Source organism: Aedes aegypti, chromosome 3 (assembly GCF_002204515.2).
Source record: "Aedes aegypti strain LVP_AGWG chromosome 3, AaegL5.0 Primary Assembly, whole genome shotgun sequence".
Lineage (NCBI taxonomy): Eukaryota > Metazoa > Arthropoda > Insecta > Diptera > Culicidae > Aedes > Aedes aegypti.
The window spans coordinates 368,327,598-368,347,948 of record NC_035109.1 but is presented as its reverse complement, the minus strand read 5'-3'; the positions used below and the strand labels follow the sequence as shown (position 1 = coordinate 368,347,948).

Here is a 20,351-nt window from a genome sequence, read left to right as displayed (position 1 = left end):
TCGTATTCGTTCGTACATCGTGTGACAAGTACGATGATACTCTATGCCCTTCCATTACGAAAAGATCCTGGATCGACCGGGAATCGAACCCAGACACCTTTAGCATGGCTTTGCTTTTTAGCCGGGGACTCTAACCACTCGGCTAAGGAAGGCCCTTGTCATGAATTCATAAATAATCTTACAAGTAATTTGTAAAGAATGATTGAAAGTATTCGCTTTCGCTCCCGAGACGAACCAACCACGGGCTGAAAGTCTCGTAAATAAAGCTAATAATAATAATAATAATAATAATAATAAATTCGCTTTTGCTTTCGGGGCCTCATAAAAACTTTGTCAAAGATCAAGGACTAGCCAAACTAGTTCAGAAAAAGCTTTACCTAGAATCAGTATCATGAATAACCCTAGAAATCCACATATGGAATTCATAATGAAGCTGTATAGGGTGTCCCAGAAAGTATGGGCAAGACTTCACCCTATTGCCATTTCAAGACTAATGAAGATAAAAATCTGATTTTTACACGTTTGATTACTGTACCCAACAAGAGTAGATTGCGACTTTTTAATGAACAATTTAATCATTACACGGTGTCTTTTTCATGTAACTTTATAACAAAATAATCGGCATGTCTCAAATTTGGTGTAAATTTTTTTTCTTAGCATCACTGTGCACAAAACATTTGCCAACGTTTGTCCTACCCATGGTTTCGAACGTGGACGCGCCTCTGATTGATATCTATCGATTTTATTGATGTTTTTCGGTGAACAAATAAAACATTGTATTATCGTTTGCGTTACGTTTCGGCCTTTTGCACTACTTCGGCCATCTTCAGACGCATATTAATCACCGCAGCTGAAAATCCAGCTGAGAGATCACGTACAACTTTACTATTTACTATTCCTGGAGTGAAAACATTCAATTGTGTACACATGTAGTAGTTGCGGCCTTGAAAATCCGCCTACTGGCAAAAAAAGGCGAAAAAATAAGCAGGAAGTAAAACAAGAAGTGATCAGCAATCTCATCGTACCGGAACTTAAGAATTTCTGGTAATTTTGCCAAACCTGCAGCGCACAAGGGAATCTAATTCCCAAGCCAATCGCCACGTCTCCTCCCGACAATGGCTCCCATGAGCTCGTGTCGAAGCAAATCCGTGAATTATCGGAGGAGTTGTCTAAGCTCCGAAAAGAAGCTAAAGTTTCCCAATCATGGTGCAAAAAACAGCTTGAACGGCTCCAGCATTTTGTTCGAGAGGCTGACAGGGTACACGAACGACAGTCGACACAACACAAGTTCCTTGAAGACATAGGGCAGAAACTTGAATCTATCGAATCTGGTGCCAAGCTTGCCAACATCAACCTACTACAGCAGTGTCAACAATGTCAGAATCCCATGCGTTGTGAGATGTTTCCGACTTCCCGTCAAAAACTCAAAATGGACACTAACACCCACAATCATCATCGTGCTAGACAGCCCAGAAGCTAGGAACGCCATACTTCGAGTATACTACATGAAACATAAGGATGCAAAACTGTGTGTCCTGGATAACAGCTTGCCGATGGAATATCGGTTTACAATGAATGAGGTTTTGTAACTTCAACGAACGGCATATCGATGGTGTCAAACTAATGCTCAACAACAACAATTATCACTTTTTTGGTGTCACCGAAACCAAACTCAGCCAATCATCGCCAGTTGGACCTGTTCGGATTCCTGCACAGTTAAAATAATGAAGATGTCATGGAAACTTCATTTATGCGATGTAAACATGACGTCATGTAAATTTATGTTTGAAATCATGTAAAAATGTGTTATATGTCATGTAATCACTCAGGATCCTGCTAGATTACATGACATATAATTGAAGTTTAAATGACATATCATGTAAAAAATCCATGATATTTTACGCTCCAATTATGTGCATTATATGTCTCAGAAATTTACACGTTTCGTTCGAACTGTGTGGGTTCTACTTTATCAAGCACTCCTTATCATCCGGACGTGGTAGAGGTACCAGAACTTGCGGAGGTGTTGGAGTTTACGTGAAAAAAGGGATCAAAGCAATGCCCATCATGAAATCCTCTCTTGATCTGGCAACGCCTATCAATCAACGACTCGAATTTTTAGCCATTCATTCTAGAATTGAAGAGCTGAACACATGCATCGGCAGCAATATTCAATTTGCACAGCAGTACGAAAAGCTTCAACTAGATCTTCTCGGCCACCACTTTGATCGAATCTTCCTCGTTGGCGACTATAACATAAATGACAGCCTTCCGCAAATGTAGGGGAACTGGGTGTAAAATGCGCCGTTGGGGTAAAACGCGCCACCCTTGTTTTGAACGAACTACGTGCTTTGGGACGTTGTTTTTCACCCGAGATAATGGAAAATGTATTAAAATGCTTCTCTATATATATTTTTAAGTGTTTTCCTGGTAAAAATCGTGAAAAACTTGAAAAAACGTTTTTCGCTGTTTTCGTTGTAATTTTGTGTTATTTTCTAGGCCATTTTTCAGGCCGAAAAACTACAAAATTTTTGAAACTATCACCGAGAATCGACTTGTGCACTCCCATAGTTTGTATTCCATGCAAAAAAAGTGTTGAATCTATCCTCAAAAAGCGTATTGAAGGACTTAAACTTTAATCAACTCGTGGGGCAAAACGGCCACACCTATTTCATAACACAAAAACAGCCGTTTGAATTCAAATTCCAGCAAACGTAATGCCAAGCTGTAGTTACGTGCCAATTTGAACCTTACAAATGCACATTTTTCGAATCAGCATGTATACTATAATCGAACAATAACATCTAATTAAACGCCCTTATGTATGCAACGTATTTGCAAGCATGATTGCGCATGCGTGCGCGCGAACGACTAACGCCGAGATCAGGTGGCGCGTTTTACCCCGAAAAAAATAAAAATGCCGATAAGCAAGCATTTTATAAAAATTGATTTATTAACTCCAGAAAAAAGAAAATGGATAGATGTTTCTACTATTTGATAGAAAACAGGTTTGTCTATGGGATAATGAATAAAAAAAGGCTTATAATAATGTTCTTCATAGTTAAAAACGCTTCCTTCCTTAGAGGGCGCATTTTACCCCCAGTTACCCTACTTGCTTTACAACAAATACACACTGCATTCAACCTTACTGTTCTGCCAACTTCAGCTACAAGGATAACGGAACATAGCTCAACCACGATCGATCTAATGGCTACCGACCAGCCACAGCTCATTAAGAAATCCAAATCGATTAACGCAAACACCATTTCGCACCATGAAGCATATACATTTGATCGCCGATGTGCGAGTATCAGAAGCACCACCCCAACTCATCAAAGTACGAAACCTCCGTGGAATTGACCTTCTACGTCTACAAGCGGACTTCCAAGCGAATGACTTACTCAACATCTACCAAGAAGAAGACATTGACACCAAGGCACAACTTCTAAATACCGAGCTTCATTCATTGATGATCAACACGCCTCCGAAAGAACAATTTGCGTACGCCGTGGATTAGATGAAATCAACCATGCCATTGCTCTGCGCGATCTTGCTTATGCATTGTACGTGCGGAATCCCAATCATGTCAGAGGGAATGCCGAATGGCAAGACTACACTTCGAAGAAGAGTAGAGCCAACAACTTGACCAATACTGCAAAAAAGCACTACGCTGAGTTACAGTTCAGCAGTGATCTTCCAGCCAAACAACTGAGGAGCAATTTGAAAAGAGAAGGCATTCTCAATAATTCAAAATCAAACTTTGCCAATGAAGATTTCAATGCCGAACAACTAAATCTTTTTTTGCTGAAGGACACATAGCACTTCAACATAGACCTTTGGATAAAGCACCGATCATCGAACCTGTTCTGAACGTAACTGAGGAACGTTTCCGGTTCAGGCCTACCAACGTCGAAGAAGTTTGCAGGAGAATAAACGAAATTAACACCAACGCGAAAGGAATTGATGAGATTCCTATCTCGTTCATTAAAATGATTCTGCCACTCCTGATGCATTTATTTAATGCAATTATCAATACTCAATCGTTTCCCTCACTTTGGAAGCAAGCTCTGGTGATACCGCTGCAGAAAACTTCGACGCCAGGTTCGTCAAAAGATTTCAGGCCGATCAGCGTTCTGCCTGCAGTATCGAAGGTGTTCGAGAAGATTCTTCTCTCTCAAATCACCGAACATATTCAAGACGCCAATTGGGTCCTAGAACTTTCAATGAAATCTAGTTTTTATTTAATAACACGAAAGAGCAGGTTACTGCAACTACTTTAGCAATTTTTCCCGCTCAAATAACGGCTATATCATGTTTAATTTAGAAATTGGGTCCATAAATGAACCTTAACACTTTTGATCATGTTTGACGTTCGCTTAGTCGACAAAATATACCACAGGGGTTAAAGTTTTAACACTGGGGTTGTTCGTATCTGACATTTCGGAAGGGACACGGAAAACAAAATTCACCCAAAATTTGAGTTTAAGCCAAGGAGTGTGGCAAAATGTAAAAAAACATAAAAAAATGTTTTTTGGACTTGAACCAACGGAAAATATTAGAAAATTGAGTAAACATGTGTGTTTGACCTAAACTTAAGCGTTTGGCACTAAAATTGGGACAGGCCTTTACTGCCCATACTCGCAATACAGTCCCATTAGGAAAATCATTACGTCGAGTAAAACGCAAATGAACATTATTGCATAAAAAAATCGTAACGCCGCTGCCGGCAGCAGCAAATTTTAGTGGCACCCCTCATCACATTATCATTAGAGTATAAGGAAATGACCTACAATCAAAATATTGTTAATGCGATTATTTTTTATGTACAAATCTAAAATACTTAAGTGGGACTCGTTATCCGAATACTTTTCGCATCATATTCAAATGTACCCGCATATCAGTCCCATAACTTGGGACTCGCTTACTTTGTTATCGCGCACCTTGACACATTTGAAGCCAAGTTTACAATAGATCCAAAGTATTTTTCCTTTTGCTACTATTAGTGTTCACATCTTTTAGTTACAATACTTCTTGTAAAATATTGAACGGTGGATAGTGACAGTCCTGAAGACATTCCTGGATTTGATGAAAGCGTTGCGGCCGGTCGATAGGAAAAGTAGGTAGGGGAATTAGGGGCATAATGGACACGTTAAGCAAATGTTCGTTTTAAGACCCTTAAATGGCAATGTTTTTAATTTACCCCCGGCTAGTTTTCAAGTTTGATGTTAGTACGACGTGCCACATTCATTCATAGTGATAAAAATCAGATCATATGTCAGAAAAGCGAGATAGAAAATTGGGTCGAAAACAAGGCTGGTAAAAAGGTATCGGGCGAAATGAACACCTGTATGAAATTTAGTTATTCCAACACATTCAATGACTGTCAATCATTCCGATATGCAAAAGGACTCTCCCTCAATCATAATAGCTAAAAAGAACCTTTCTGGGTTCATTACTTTGCTCAAAAATTAGATTCTTCCACGGTCTTGCTTATATGCCAATTTGAAACTGAGAAAAATTTTAATTCAAATTTTAAAGAACAATTGAAGCAAAAAATTATGTTTTTTACCGTCAAGCATTTCAAATGCATTACAGATTTCATGCAGTGAATGAACTTTTGATGAAATATGTGTATTATCAGATATTGAGAGGGTGTCCATTTCGCCCCGTATGTTCATTATGCCCCTAATCCCCCTACTATGGATTCACCTGCAGCACGTTTATATTAAATTTAAAACACAGGTACCCAGACGGGCAAGTATTATTTAGCTTGATTTCGGCAGAGCTATTGGATATTTCTTAGATATCCATAATGCTGCCTTCTTATTGAATCTATTCATTTTTCAACATTGGATATGGCTAACGCATAGTTTGACCAGTAGACGATACCAGTGCGCTGCAGTGGTAATTTGCGTATTCCCAAGTTGGCCCAAAACGCCTTCCCTTCCATCATGGAAGATGAACTTACCGGAGATTTCGTTGATAATTGGTCAGAGGACGAGAACTGTAGGTTTGACTTGGAGGATAGCTATTTATTTTATTTTTAGATTAGTCTTTCATAAGAATTAACATTTAGATATTTTTTCTATCAGTTATCGCACCATAAGTTATTTAAAGCAATAACAATATTTGCTATGGAATGAAGAAGGTTCAAAACACTGTAATTTGTAGTATTATTTTTTTAAGGATTAAAAATTACGTGCCAAGATTAAACAAATAATAACAGGAAGAGGTTTGCTTGAATTTCATCGTAAACTACTAGTGGGACTGTTATGCGGGTACTTTCAATATGGGACGCACATGATTTGGTATTTTTTATCGCATTTTGTCCATACAAAAATACAATTTAAGGTATGCTACCTAGAAGTACATTAATAATAAACATGATTCACGAAGAAATCTCAAAAGTGATGAAAATTCAAATGGGACTGTTATGCGAGTATGGGCAGTTTAGCACCCTATCCTGCTCTTCTTGCCAAACACCAATCTGGGTACCGTAGAGCGAACAGTACGCCGATTGCGTTGGTGAAAGTATCCCATGACTTTCTGGGTAATTTCAACAACAACAGATGTACGCTGATTTTTCAATGGCCTTCAACTGTGTCAAACATTACCTGTTGAAAGAAAAATTAAAAAGAGAAATTCGATTCTCGGACTCCGCTTGTAAACTTCTTTCATCGTATCTCGAGCAGAGAAGCCAACGTGTCGTTTTGGGAAGCATCTCTTCAGAAACTCGTACGCTGAATGAAGGGACACCGCAAGGATCGTACCTCAGTGCATTACTGTTTGCTCTGTATATCAACAGTAGACTGGCCCTTGAACAAAAAAGTTATAAATCTGATATGTGCCTTAGGGTAATAAAACAGCTCTCTCAAAATTTCAACTCGATTGGATACTCCACCAGCTGGCGCATTCGTTTCGAAGTTTCAAATATATTGAAAATATATTGAAAATAGACCCTATGTCACTGTTGCGTTCCGTGTACTAGTTGATTGCGATCAATTGATACCAGAATGTCAAATTTACTAGTTGATACCCTAATGAATAATTGCAGAAGGTCGTATTTGGATTTAACGCTCAACGCTCCGTCATCGTAATCATCGTCATCCTCGAAACTTCAAAAGCAGTTTTTCTGTTCAAAACTTGAAATTATTCGATGAAAATGCGTTCACTGTGTTTCGGCTGGAGAATAGAATACAGTGAACACATTTTCCTGTGAATTTTCTCGATTTTGAACGAAAAAACTGCTGTTGTAAATTCTGAAATCAATGACGGATCCTGCCCCCTTAACCTCATTTGCATTAACATTTCAGTTGTGGAAAGTTAGGCTTAGATCAGCACTCCCGTACAATCACCTATGAGCATGCATGCGCCTTGTGCAGCAGCTCGCCCAGTGTCTTCTTCTTCTTCTTTCTGGCGTTACGTCCCAACTGGGACAAAGCCTGCTTCTCAGATTAGTGTTCTTATGAGCACTTCCACAGTTATTAACTGAGAGCTTTCTTTGCCGGTTGACCATTTTTGCATGTGTATATCGTGTGGCAGGTACGATGATACTCTATGCCCTGGGAATTCCTTTACGAAAAGATCCTCGACCAGTGGGATTCGAACCCACGACCCTCAGCATGGTCATGCTGAATAGCTGCGCGTTTACCGCTACGGCTATCTGGGCGCCCAGTGTCATAGGTGGCTATGATGCGCTTAGTGGCTATGTTGAAGAAATTCAAAGCAGTATTGTATGTGCTTAACAAATCTGCTTCAGATAGTTAAAACACCAACTTTATCAATTTTAATCATGATACAACCTTTTACAATATTGTTTGCTATGGTATCAAGTAGTGTTTTTGACATTCTGGGTTCAATGTGCTGTTTCTCATATGTTTGAGCTGGAAATCCCATATTAGGGGTCTATTTTGTAAATCGAGTGGATTCATGTGACTCGCCTGTAGTCATTGTCGATCAATGTAACCAAGCATATTTCAGATGTCACCCGTCGACTCCCATAGTAATCCAGTCACATAATAACCAAAAACATAATAAATTTTTGGTCGACAGTGACTCCAGTCGAGTCGTTTCTGGTCGACTCGACTTATAAAATAGGGCCCTTAATTTCAAACCAAATGCGCCAGCTCATGGAACGACCAATGGAGCTGAAATTTTCAGCATGTCTTCCTCTAACCCTACACACTTAAAAAAAATTACGGATTACGGTGAAATTTCACCGTAATCTCAACAGCTGAAGGTTCGGTGAAAAATCACCGAACAATCTGCAAAATCGTTGAACAAAATCATAAAGAAAAACAAGAAAATGGTTCGACCGGGAATCGAACTCCCGACCTGCCGATCAGGAAGCAGGCTTGCTACCACTAAGTCAGCTTACACTGCTTGTAAGTGGTGTGCAAAAACTGAAACAAAAGGAAGCTCATGCCTGCCAGAGTGGCTGTCACACGATTTCACAGAAGTTCGGTGAAAATAATGCTTTTACCGAACTGTTCGTTAGTATTTCACAGGGTTACAGTAAAATGGTTTGTTTCACGGATTTTTTCCGGTAAAATAGTAGATTTCACTGATTTTCTCCGGTAAAATAGTTGATTTCACGGATTTTGTCGGTAGAATAGTAGATTTCACAGGAAAATCTGTATTTTTACTGTTTACAGTTCAATTTCGGTGATTTATTTCACAGGATACTGCGATTTATTTTAAGTGTGTAAGGAATAATCCTGGGTGCCCCGTGGAATTAAACAACTTTAATTTTCTTCCATACTAAGCTGGGCCAGTCTAATCAACAGCCTGCCAAACGTCGTAAAATGTGAATACCATCCGTACGCAGACGACCTGCAGATCTACGTGTCTGGCCCAATAAACGAAATCAACAGACTCGCCCAGCTGATTAACGAAGATCTCTCCGCGATTGAACGTTGGGCTTTCGCAAACAGGCTGTTTCCGAATCCCAAGAAGACGAAGGCAATAGTCTTCTGTAAAGAGGGTACGATAAATCCACAAGACAATATTCGTTTCTGTGGAGAAATCATCGAACTTTCCAGAGAGATAACGAATCTTGGACTTACGATGGATTCAAACTTGAAATGAAGCAACCATGTTAACAACATTACCAGGAAAGTTTACTGTACCCTTCGTACATTTCGACGGTTCCAGGGAGTGTTACCTCTTCAAATTCACATGAAGCTGACTCGAGCAGTGCTGATGCCGTTCTTTTCCTACGGCGACGTTGCTTTTTATCCTGGGCTTTCAGCGGCGCAAAAAGAGCAACTCAACCGCTGCTTTGAATCGTCTGTGAGATTTGTTTACGAACTTCGAAGACGTGACACAACGGGAATGGTACGACACACAATAGTTGGATGCGATCTTCCCGAGTACTAAGTATCTTTGGCGTATCTGTCATTGCATGCATAGAGCATGTCATGGTAACCATCCAGAGTACATCACTCAACATACATACCACACCATACAATCAGTGGCAATTCCCTAAATTCAAATCTACCTGTTCCATGAATAGAAATTCTTGAATTTTAGCAACAAGTTTGCAACTATTAAAAAGAGATCTGTTAGAAAGGACGATTCCAATGATTTACTGTTTGCTACGTAATCTAATTCTGCCGAATAACCTACCAATTTTTAGATTCGTAGAACAGGTAAAATGTGAGGTTACGAGTTGCCTCTGCAACCAGTATTCGTAAAAGTGTTTTGGTGTATGACGCGTCAACCTGGAACTCGCTACCACTCTCCGTCAGGCAACAATCCACATTAATTTCTCTTAAGGGGGCAGGATCCGTCATCAACTTGATAATTTTCAAAAGTAGTTTATCGTTCAAAATCATGAATATTTTCATGAAAATGTGTTTACTGTATTTTATTCTCCAACCGAAACACAGTGAACACCTTTTCGACGAATAAACTTCAGTTTTGAACAGAAAAATGACTGTGAAGTTTCGATGATGACGATGACCGATCCTTGAACGTTAAAGCAGCACTGAACGGAGGCAACTAGCCGATCACAATTAGCATCTATAGTTAACTTATCTTGCTAACTGGCTTTCCTTATGTATTTTCCTTGAAATATTTTATTTTTTGGCATGATTTAAAGTTGTAAAAACTAACATGTTATCGTTTTGTCAATAAATTACAATTACAATTACACATTTAAAGAATTCGAAACGCTTCTAGACTGTGTCCGGTAATGGGGGTCACTCTTTGAGATTGATAAATCTGGTGCTAATATACATTATATAAAAAAGCAATGTTCAAATTTGTGTTCATATTTTCAAATTGCCTAAATACAATAATACTTGAATTTTGATTTAATCGGCTTAGGTGTCCGGTACTGGAGATCTCCCGCTAAAATATTGAGAATGCTGAATTTTTGCCATGTTTTTTTAAGAATCTGGACCACTATGCGTCCTACCCTATATTTTCCTTATCGAACCTTCTGGTCAAAACAAGAATGAACGTGATTTGCACTGTGTAAGCAAAATTGAACCAGCCAGGCAAAATAAAATAAACAACAAGTGCCACCATTCAACATTAAATATTGGACGCTGTTTGCACTTCATTTGTATGAGTCATAGCCCAACTCTCCAGGTCCAAGCTTATCTCTTATTGTGTAGAAAGCCCATACTCACTTATCCAGATCTTTGCCCATTTCCTTGATGACCATCAGGGCGATATGGGTCTTTCCGGCTCCGGTCGGCAAGTAGATGATTGTATTTTTCTGCATGCAGATTGTCTTCATCGTCCGCTGGTAGTCCCGCGGGATGAAATCGTCTTGCTGTGGCTGTTGAGGAATAAAATGTTTAGACTTTTCTAGAATGCTCAAGACGAACCAAACATCAATGACGTTCCCACTTACCATAATCATATCCATGATGGTTCAGTTGGATACATTCAATGGAGTCAACTGAAAAATTTGTCAAGCGGATTACTTTCAATCAGTTTATGTGTTTAGCTAAATGTTTTAAATAGCAGAGTAGGAAGCCTAACAAATGAAGAACAACTTCCTAACCATTCGATCATTAAAACCAAACTGATGCAATCTATGCTAGAAGTGCTTCAATCGAACATTTATGAATGAAGTGCATTGAAAAGAGAGGAAGTCAACAAACTTGTTCGCCTCTGATTGGTCATTTTATCACAACAAACTCCCTTTCTCTTTTTTCTCGTGGTGGTACAAGTGTTGCCATATACCTACAATTAAAACAGTCTCATTCGAGGTTGTCTTGAAATTAATTTAATTTTTAGTTAATGAACCACAACACGTTTGAGAACAGCTAAGGTTTCATTCATTTATTTCATTTATTTCATAATGCTGAAATTGGCCATTTTGGACACCCACCCACCTCCGTGTAACGCTTTTTGTATGCATATTATTCAATTTTTATATGGGCCGTAACATCGTTAGAACACCCACCCACCCCCTCTAGCGTTATGAAATTTGTGAATGGGCTCTAAAAATTTCAATTTCTCTCGACAGTCTACTTCGATTTTCCCCCATTTGAGTCTAGTTATATCTGTTTTCTATTTTATATTCTCCTTCCTTTTCTCATAATTCCTACATCAATGTTGTTGGTTTTTAGTATAATCATTAATAATTTAGAATTTATGTTTGAGTCATTGTGGTGTGTTAATAAATACGATGTATTTTCATTCGATTGAAAGAACAAAATATATCTTAATCATTTATTTCTCAGGCTAAAGCGGCAAAAAAAAATCTGATAACCATGTCAATAAGAATGTTCGGGAATGTACTCGAACACAAACGAAAAGGCCAAACAGATGAAGCTACTTTTGCAAGAAAGAGAAAGGATGAATTTCAAAGATAACTTACCAAGAGATGAGAAATTTTCTATTTTTTCCGCAAATTGAACCGCAAACAATGCCGGTTAATTACTATTTTCGAACTTTAACAATCTGGCACAACGTCTGAACGAAAGCGAAAAACAATGAACGATATTTTCACGGAAGAAACCACGAATGAAAATTCGATTACGGTACGGCCTAGCACGATTAAATTTTGCTAACCAAAACACAGCACTGCATATGACAAGAGATCGCACGAGGGACAAGCCACTTGGTAAGATGTCACTTGTCAGAAAAAAAAAATGTAGCGGGATTAATGTGACACTAGGGTGGATCAACCGTTGAACCTGGCAAGTAGGTGTCGCGTGTCGGTCAGTGTAGACGCGCACGCGAAAATCCTTTGGAATTTGACATTTCATTATTACTTACTTACTTATTTGGCTTTACATCAATTATCTTGATAAAGCCTCGCCAACAATATTTCGCCAATTCCCTCGGTTCATGGCCGCTTCTCTCCATCCTCGACTGTGACCCACGCTCTCCAGGTGTACCTGATCAATCCACCTAGCTCGCTGCGCCCCACGCCTTCTTGTTCCGACCGGATTCGTGGCGAACACCATCTTTACAGGGTTGTTGTCCGGCATTCTTGCAACATGCCCTGCCCAGCGTATCCTTCCAGCTTTAGCTACCTTCACGATACTGGGGTCGCCGTAGAGTTGAGCGAGCTCGTGGTTCATCCTTCGCCGCCACACGCCGTTCTCCTGCACGCCGCCGAAGATCGTCCTTAGCACTCGGCGTTCGAAAACCCCAAGAGCTTGCAAGTCCTCCTCGAGCATAGTCCACGCCTCATGCCCATAGAGGACTACCGGTCTTATGAGCGTTTTGTACATCGTGCATTTGGTGCGGGGGTGGATCTTTCTTGTGTTGTTCTAGCAACACAGATCGTATGAGCAAACATAAAATAATAATAGTACGGTTTTGTTCAGTGCATATTTTTCTGACGTTTATCTTCACTTGTTTTTTCATTCTCGAACATTCCAAAATAAAATGTTACCGCGTGTCGATGTGAAAAGTTCCTTTTTTCCGTTTTAAATAAATACCTCCGTTTTTTCGTGATAAACTGCGTGTTTTCCGAGTGATCCGAAACCTGACTCTGCCCAACAGGTTATGGGCCCGGCGGAGCAGATGTTTGAAGTGCGCGAAATCGGATTTAAAGTCGTTTAAAGTTGCGTCGGATTATCGTATCGGATCGTTTTCTTTGCCATGGCAACCGGTGAGAGAATGGTGTCCTTCCCCAAGCTGAATGGGACGAATTACGACAATTGGAGCTTCCGGATGAAGCTGCTCCTTTTGAAGGAAGGTAATTGGACCGTGATCAGCGAGGCGAAGCCAGAAGAAGAATCAGCGGATTGGAACAGCAGAAATGACCAGGCGATGGCCACGATTGGTTTGGCAGTGGAGGACAGTCAACTGATCCACATTCGGAAGGCCAAATCAGCTGCAGAGGCATGGAAAAACCTGGAGACCTTCCATGTCAAGCGTACACTTACAACGAAGGTGTCACTCATGCGGAAAATCTGCCGTCTCAGACTTGAAAGAGGCGGAGATATGGAGGGACACATAAATCGTCTGACGGAGCTCTTCGATAAATTAAACGATTTGCAAGAGGACAAGATACTGGACGATCACTGGCTCGTTGCTATACTGTTCAGCAGCTTACCTGATGAGTACGAGACGCTAGTAACAGCCCTGGAAGCACGCCCAGATGAAGATTTGACACTTAACCTCGCTAAAGGCAAGTTGTTGGATGAGTGGCAAAAGCGGAAAAATCGTTCTGAAGACGATGACGATCCAGAGACGGCATTGTATGCCGGATCGAGTGCAAGTAGCGTGAAGTGTTTTTTCTGTAAAAAGTCCGGACACAAAAAATTTGAGTGCGAGAAATTTAAGGATTGGAAGAAGAAGAAGGACGTAAAGCAAGAAGAAGAAACGGTTCACAGTGCAGTGAATGTGCAGGATGAAGATTGTCAGTGGGCATTTGTCACAGCGAGTGTTGGCTCAGCTGGAGAACTGTGGCTGCTTGATTCGGGTGCTACATGCCACATAGTGAATCATCGTGATTTTTTCGATTCCCTCGATGAATCTGTGCGGGAAGTGGTATACGTGGCTAACGGTGCGAAGGTGGTGGCTAGAGGCCGCGGGTGCGGAATGATGAAAGTGATGGATGACAGAAAGAGATACCGGATCATCAATGTTGAAGATGCTCTGTACGTTCCGGAAATGAACACTAATTTGTTGTCGGTCAAGAAGCTTGTGCGTAAAGGTTTTGTGGTGACATTTGACGGTGATGGAGCATCGATCGCTCGTGACGGTGTTATCGGTGCATACGCTGATCTCAAGCACAATTTGTTTGTCATGCGAGTTTCCGGTGAATCTGCATCTATTGCACAAAAGGACAGTGACTGTGTTCACGGTTGGCACCGTCGGTTGGGCCACAGAAACTGCGATGCAATTTTGAAATTGTGTGAATTGGCTAACGGGTTCGATGTCGCAGAGTGCAAGTGTGATGAAGTTTGTGAAGTGTGCATAAAAGGCAAAATGCATCGAAGCCCCTTCCCGAAGGAGTCTGAAGGCAAGTCGTCAGCAGTAATGGATCTGGTGCATACAGATATTTGTGGGCCGATGAGAACGGCGACTTTGGGCGGTCGGAAGTACTTTCTCACCTTCACGGACGACTACAGCAAATACACTGTGGTTTACATAGTGGGGAGAAAATCGGAAACGTTGGAGAAAATTAAAGAGTACGTGGAAATGGCAAAAACTCAATTTGGACGAAAGCCAAAAGTTCTCCGATCTGATCGAGGAGGTGAATACATCGGTAAACAGGTGAGAAACTATCTCAAATCAAATGGTATAATTAGTCAGCTTACAGTGCCATATTCGCCCCAGCAAAACGGGGTGGCTGAAAGAAAAAATCGGTACCTTGTTGAAATGGCACGATGTATGCTTATTGATGCTCAGTTGGATGATCGTTTTTGGGGAGAGGCGGTAGTTACGGCAAATTACATGCAAAATCGCTTACCGTCTCGCTCCATCGGATGTACTCCCCACGAGCGATGGTTTGGGTGTAAACCGAATTTGAGTGATATGAAACCATTCGGTATAGATGTTTATTGCCATGTGCCCAAGGAAAAAAGAGGAAAACTGGACGAAAAAGCGGTGAAGTTGAAATTTATGGGATATTGTGAGGGAACTAAAGGATATCGTTTGGTAGATGCTCGGACTGGGAAAGTGACTATAAGTAGGGATGTCCGTTTCCTAAATACATTCGATCCTATTACTGAGCCTGAAGGAAATGAAGTGGTTATCCCTTTAAATGTACCGCTCCCTCGTTCACATCCTATTGTACGTGATGATAATGGAGCTGTAATAGACGACCCCGATGATTTTTGGGTTGATACTGAATGTGTTTTGGATGATGACCCTAATGATGACGAAATTTTTCAGGATATCTCGAATCAGCCGCTTGAAGACCCGTTAGAGCTGGCAGTGCGCCGGTCTGAACGAACAAATAAGGGTGTTTTGCCGCAAAGATACGCATGTACAGCAGAGAAATCAGAGATCGAACCACGGAATTTCACTGAGTCCCAAAACAGTGCTTTCAAGGACGAATGGCGGCATGCCATGCTTGAGGAATTACAGTCAATTAAAACAAATGACACCTGGGATGTTGTTGATCTGCCACCAGGGAAGCGAGCACTTGGAAGTAAATGGGTGTATAAATTGAAGCGGGATTCTGATGGTAACATTAAGCGTTTCAAGGCCCGACTTGTTGCTCAAGGCTTCAACCAGCGGTATGGAAGCGAATACGACGAAATCTTTGCGCCTGTTGTACGATTGACAACGTTTCGAACACTCCTGTCAGTTGCAGCGAAGAGAGGGATGACAGTCCAACAGTATGATGTGAAGTCTGCTTTCCTCTACGGCAACCTTGAGGAGGAGATTTTTATCCGCCAGCCTCCGGGGTTTGTTGTCGATGGCGCGGAAAACAAGGTGTGCCGTCTTAAGAAGAGTTTGTACGGGCTAAAGCAAGCTGCTCGGTCCTGGAACAATCGGCTTAATGAGGTTTTGGTCAACGAAGGATTCCAAAGATGCGATTCGGATCCATGTCTTTATCGCAAGAAAGTTGGAGATAAGCTGTGTTTCGTTCTTGTTTATGTGGACGATTTGATCATTTCGAGTGATGATAAAGCTATCGTGGACTCTCTGGAGCAAACTTTGAAGAACAATTTTGCCATTAGTAGTCTGGGATCCATTCGGAATTATCTTGGTGTTGAAGTAGAGCAGGATGCAGGAGGAGACTACTATATAAGCCAGCAACGGTATATCGCCGATGTCGTTGCAACTGCTGGTTTAGGGGACGCGAAAGCATCAGCGATACCACTTGATACCGGATATGAGAAACAAGAGCAAGATTCAAACTTTCTGCCGGACAATCATGAATACCAACGAATGATTGGCAAGTTGCTGTTCTTAGCCGTTAATTCTCGTCCAGACATCGCTGCATCGGTATCAATTCTTAGTCGAAAAACAAGCAAGCCTTCTCAACGAGACTGGAACGAGGTGAAGAGGATAGTACGCTACCTTAAAGGATCCGCGAATCTTCGACTTCGCTTGAGCAACAAAACTGATGAATCGGGACTGGTTGGGTATGCTGATGCCGATTGGGCGGAGTGTCGTGATGGTCGTAAGTCGAATAGTGGTTTCGTGTTTCAGTACAATGGTGGTACGATTTCTTGGTCGTGTCGAAAACAAGCCTGTGTATCACTTTCGACAGCCGAGGCCGAGTTTGTGGCTCTTGCAGAGGCTTCACAAGAAGCGATATGGCTTAAACGGTTACTGGTCGACTTGGGAGAAACCGTGACATTAGTTCTCATGAACGACGATAATCAGAGCTGTCTTCGAATGCTGGACTGTGACAAATTCAGCAACCGCACCAAACATATCGACACCAAGTATTACTTCACCAAGGATCTAAAACTAACTGGAGTAATAAAGTATCAATATTGTCCGAGTGAAGTTATGCGAGCTGATCTTCTGACAAAACCGCTCGCAAGAATCCGGCTTGGGGTATTGAGAAAGCTGTGTGGCCTCGATGCCACGAGTTGAAGTAACATCGCCTGTGTTGAGGAGGAGTGTTGTTCTAGCAACACAGATCGTATGAGCAAACATAAAATAATAATAGTACGGTTTTGTTCAGTGCATATTTTTCTGACGTTTATCTTCACTTGTTTTTTCATTCTCGAACATTCCAAAATAAAATGTTACCGCGTGTCGATGTGAAAAGTTCCTTTTTTCCGTTTTAAATAAATACCTCCGTTTTTTCGTGATAAACTGCGTGTTTTCCGAGTGATCCGAAACCTGACTCTGCCCAACATCTTGACCGCAGTTTCTTCTGGAGCCCATAGTAGACACGACTTCCGCTGATGATGCGCCTTCGTATTTCCCGACTAACATTGTTGTCAGCCGTCAACAAGGATCCGAGGTAGACGAACTCGTCCACCACCTCGAAGGTATCCCCGTCTATCGTAACACTGCTTCCTAGGCGGGTCCTGTCGCGCTCAGTTCCGCCAACCAGCATGTACTTTGTTTTCGACGCATTCACCATTAGCCCGACTCTTGTTGCTTCGCGTTTCAGGCGGGTGAACAAATCTGCCACCGTTTCAAATTTTCTCCCAATAATATCCATGTCGTCCGCGAAGCAAACAAATTGTCCGGATCTCGTGAAAATCGTGCCTCGACTGTTAAGTCCGGCTCTCCGCATGACACCTTCAAGCGCAATATTGAACAACAGGCACGAAAGTCCATCGCCCTGTCGTAGTCCCCGCCGAGACTCGAACGAACTGGAGTGTTCGCCCGAGATCTTCACGCAGTTTTGCACACCGTCCATCGTTGCTCTGATCAATCTTGTGAGCTTCCCGGGAAAGCTGTTCTCGTCCATGATTTTCCATAGCTCTATGCGGTCGATACTATCGTATGCCGCCTTGAAATCGATGAACAAATGGTGCGTAGGGACGTGGTACTCACGGCATTTCTGGAGGATTTGCCACACGGAAAAGATCTGGTCCGTTGTCGAGCGGCCGTCGATGAAACCTGCTTGATAACTTCCCACGAACTCGTTTGCTATAGGTGATAGACGACGGAAGCACTTTATAGGCGGCGTTTAGGATGGTGATTGCACGATAATTTTCACACTCCAGTTTGTCGCCCTTTTTGTAGATAGGGCATATAACGCCTTGCTTCCACTCCTCCGGTAGCTGTTCCGTTTCCCAGATTCTGACTATCAGCCGATGCAGACAAGCGGCCAACCTGTCCGGGCCCATCTTGATGAGTTCGGCTCCGATACCATCCTTGCCAGCGGCTTTGTTGTTCTTGAGCTGTTGAATGGCATCCTTAACTTCCCCCATCGTGGGAGCTGGTTGATTTCCGCTATCCGCTGTGCTGACGTAGCCATCGCCTTCACTGTCCTGACCTTCTGTGCCTGTGTTCTCTGCGCCATTCAGGTGTTCATCGTAGTGCTGCTTCCACCTTTCGATCACCTCGCGTCCGTCCGTCAAGATGCTCCCATCCTTATCCCGGCACATCTCAGCACGCGGCACGAAGCCTTTGCGGGATGTGTTGAGCTTCTGATAGAACTTCCGCGTTTCTTGAGAACGGTACAGCAACTCCAACTCTTGGCATTCCACCTCTTCCAGGCGGCGCTTTTTGTCCCGGAATAGGCGGGTTTGCTGTTTCCGCTTCAGTCTGTATCGTTCCACGTTTTGCCGCGTATTATGCTGCAGCATTGCACCCCGCGCTGCATTCTTCTCCTCTAAAACCTCCTGGCACTCCTCGTCGAACCAATCGTTTCTTGAGCTCCGTTCCACATATCCGACAACGCTTTCGGCAGCGTCGTTAATGGCTGCTTTGACTGTCCTCCAGCAGTCCTCAAGAGGGGCCCTATCGAGCTCGCCCTCATCCGGCAACGCTGCCTCAAGATGCTGCGCAAACGCATTGGCGACATCCGGTTGTTTCAGCCGCTCGAGATTGTACCGGGGCGGGCGTCGGTACCGTACATTGTTGATGATGGATAGTTTTGGGCGCAGTTTCACCATCACCAGGTAGTGGTCGGAGTCAATGTTGGCGCCACGATAGGTTCTGACGTCGGTTATGTCGGAGAAGTGCCGTCCATCGATCAAAACGTGGTCGATTTGCGATTCTGTCTGCTGAGGTGATCTCCAGGTGTACCGATACGGGAGGCTGTGCTGGAAATAGGTGCTACGAATGGCCATGTTCTTGGAGGCGGAAAAATCTATCAGTCGTAGGCCGTTCTCGTTCGTCAGCCGGTGGGCGCTGAACTTTCCAATCGTCGGTCTGAACTCCTCCTCCTGGCCAACCTGAGCATTCAAATCTCCTATGATGATCTTACGTCGTGGCTTGGGCAGCGGTCGTACTCGCGTTCGAGCTGCGCGTAAAATGCGTCCTTGTCATCATCAGTGCTTCCGGAGTATGGGCTATGCACGTTGATTATGCTGAAGTTAAAGAATCGGCCTTTGATTCTTAACTTGCACATTCGTTCATTGATCGGCCACCACCCGATCACGCGCCTTCGCATATCACCCATCACTATAAAAGCTGTTCCCAGCTCGCGTGTGTTGCCGCAGCTCTGGTAGATGGTATGATTACCTCTAAACGTTCGCACCAATGCCCCTGTCCAGCACACCTCCTGCAGCGCTACGATGTCGAAACCGCGGGTCTTCAGTACATCGGAGAGTATGCGAGTACTTCCAATGAAGTTGAGAGATTTGCAGTTCCACGTACCGAGTTTCCAATCGCTAGTCCATTTTCGTCGCTGTGGTCTTTGCCGATTGTTCCGGTCCGTATTCTCTCGTTGACGTTCCTGTGCTGATGTGTTTTTACGGCTGGCTCGCAGGGCCTGACACCAACCCCCTAGATTTCCGGAGGACCATTCCCCCTAAATGTTCGGAGGGCCATAGTGCGCAGTTTAGCTTAGAGTCCTTCTCTGGCACTCGGACGATGATCAGCCGCCCCTGACATGGGGAACAGACGCTGTTGTGAGCCGCTCCTAACGTGGAGTACAGACGCTCCAGGTTTGCAAAAGCAAACCCCCCCTTCCCTGTCAGCATACGACCAAAGTTCCCACCGGGGGTTGGTTACCCGATCTTCCCCAAGGTTACTCGTACCCCGGCCAGTACCACGAGGAGGTAGGGATAGGAGTTGCTGGGCAAGAGGCTAAGGACCGCACAAAGGGGTCTATTTTATTCCTGCAGGTACGCGAGGTACCAATGGTACGCCATACCCAGCCATTTACCGCGCCACATTTCATTATTAATAATTGTTATTCCTTCCCGTGCAATTTTCGCTTCGCTTCGCAATTCGCATCTATCCTGGCCGCATTCAGTATACTGAAACTAATGTTGGATTAATTTCAACCACTGTATGGTTCTTAAAATTACTATTCAGAATTATGTTAAAAAGTA

At 42.7% G+C, this 20,351-nt stretch overlaps 1 protein-coding gene across 2 annotated transcripts in view; it reads right to left on the bottom strand.

Annotated features, from left to right (window-relative positions):
- The window catches only part of LOC5579924 (endoribonuclease Dicer), a 42,448-nt gene extending 30,402 nt beyond the window's left edge, over window positions 1–12,046 (bottom strand). The window contains exons 1-3 of one of the 2 annotated variants that reach the window (XM_001652162.2): window positions 11,840–12,046; window positions 10,865–10,912; window positions 10,638–10,789 (exon numbers count right to left, since the gene is read on the bottom strand). In XM_001652162.2, coding sequence (XP_001652212.1) covers window positions 10,638–10,789; window positions 10,865–10,879 — 167 coding nt within the window. In that variant the 5' untranslated portion in view covers window positions 10,880–10,912; window positions 11,840–12,046. Of the gene's footprint in view, window positions 1–10,637; window positions 10,790–10,864; window positions 10,913–11,017; window positions 11,037–11,839 lie in introns of those variants that run through there. The other variant, XM_021850223.1, reaches the window with a different exon arrangement.
- Between the last annotated feature and the right edge of the window lie 8,305 nt (window positions 12,047–20,351).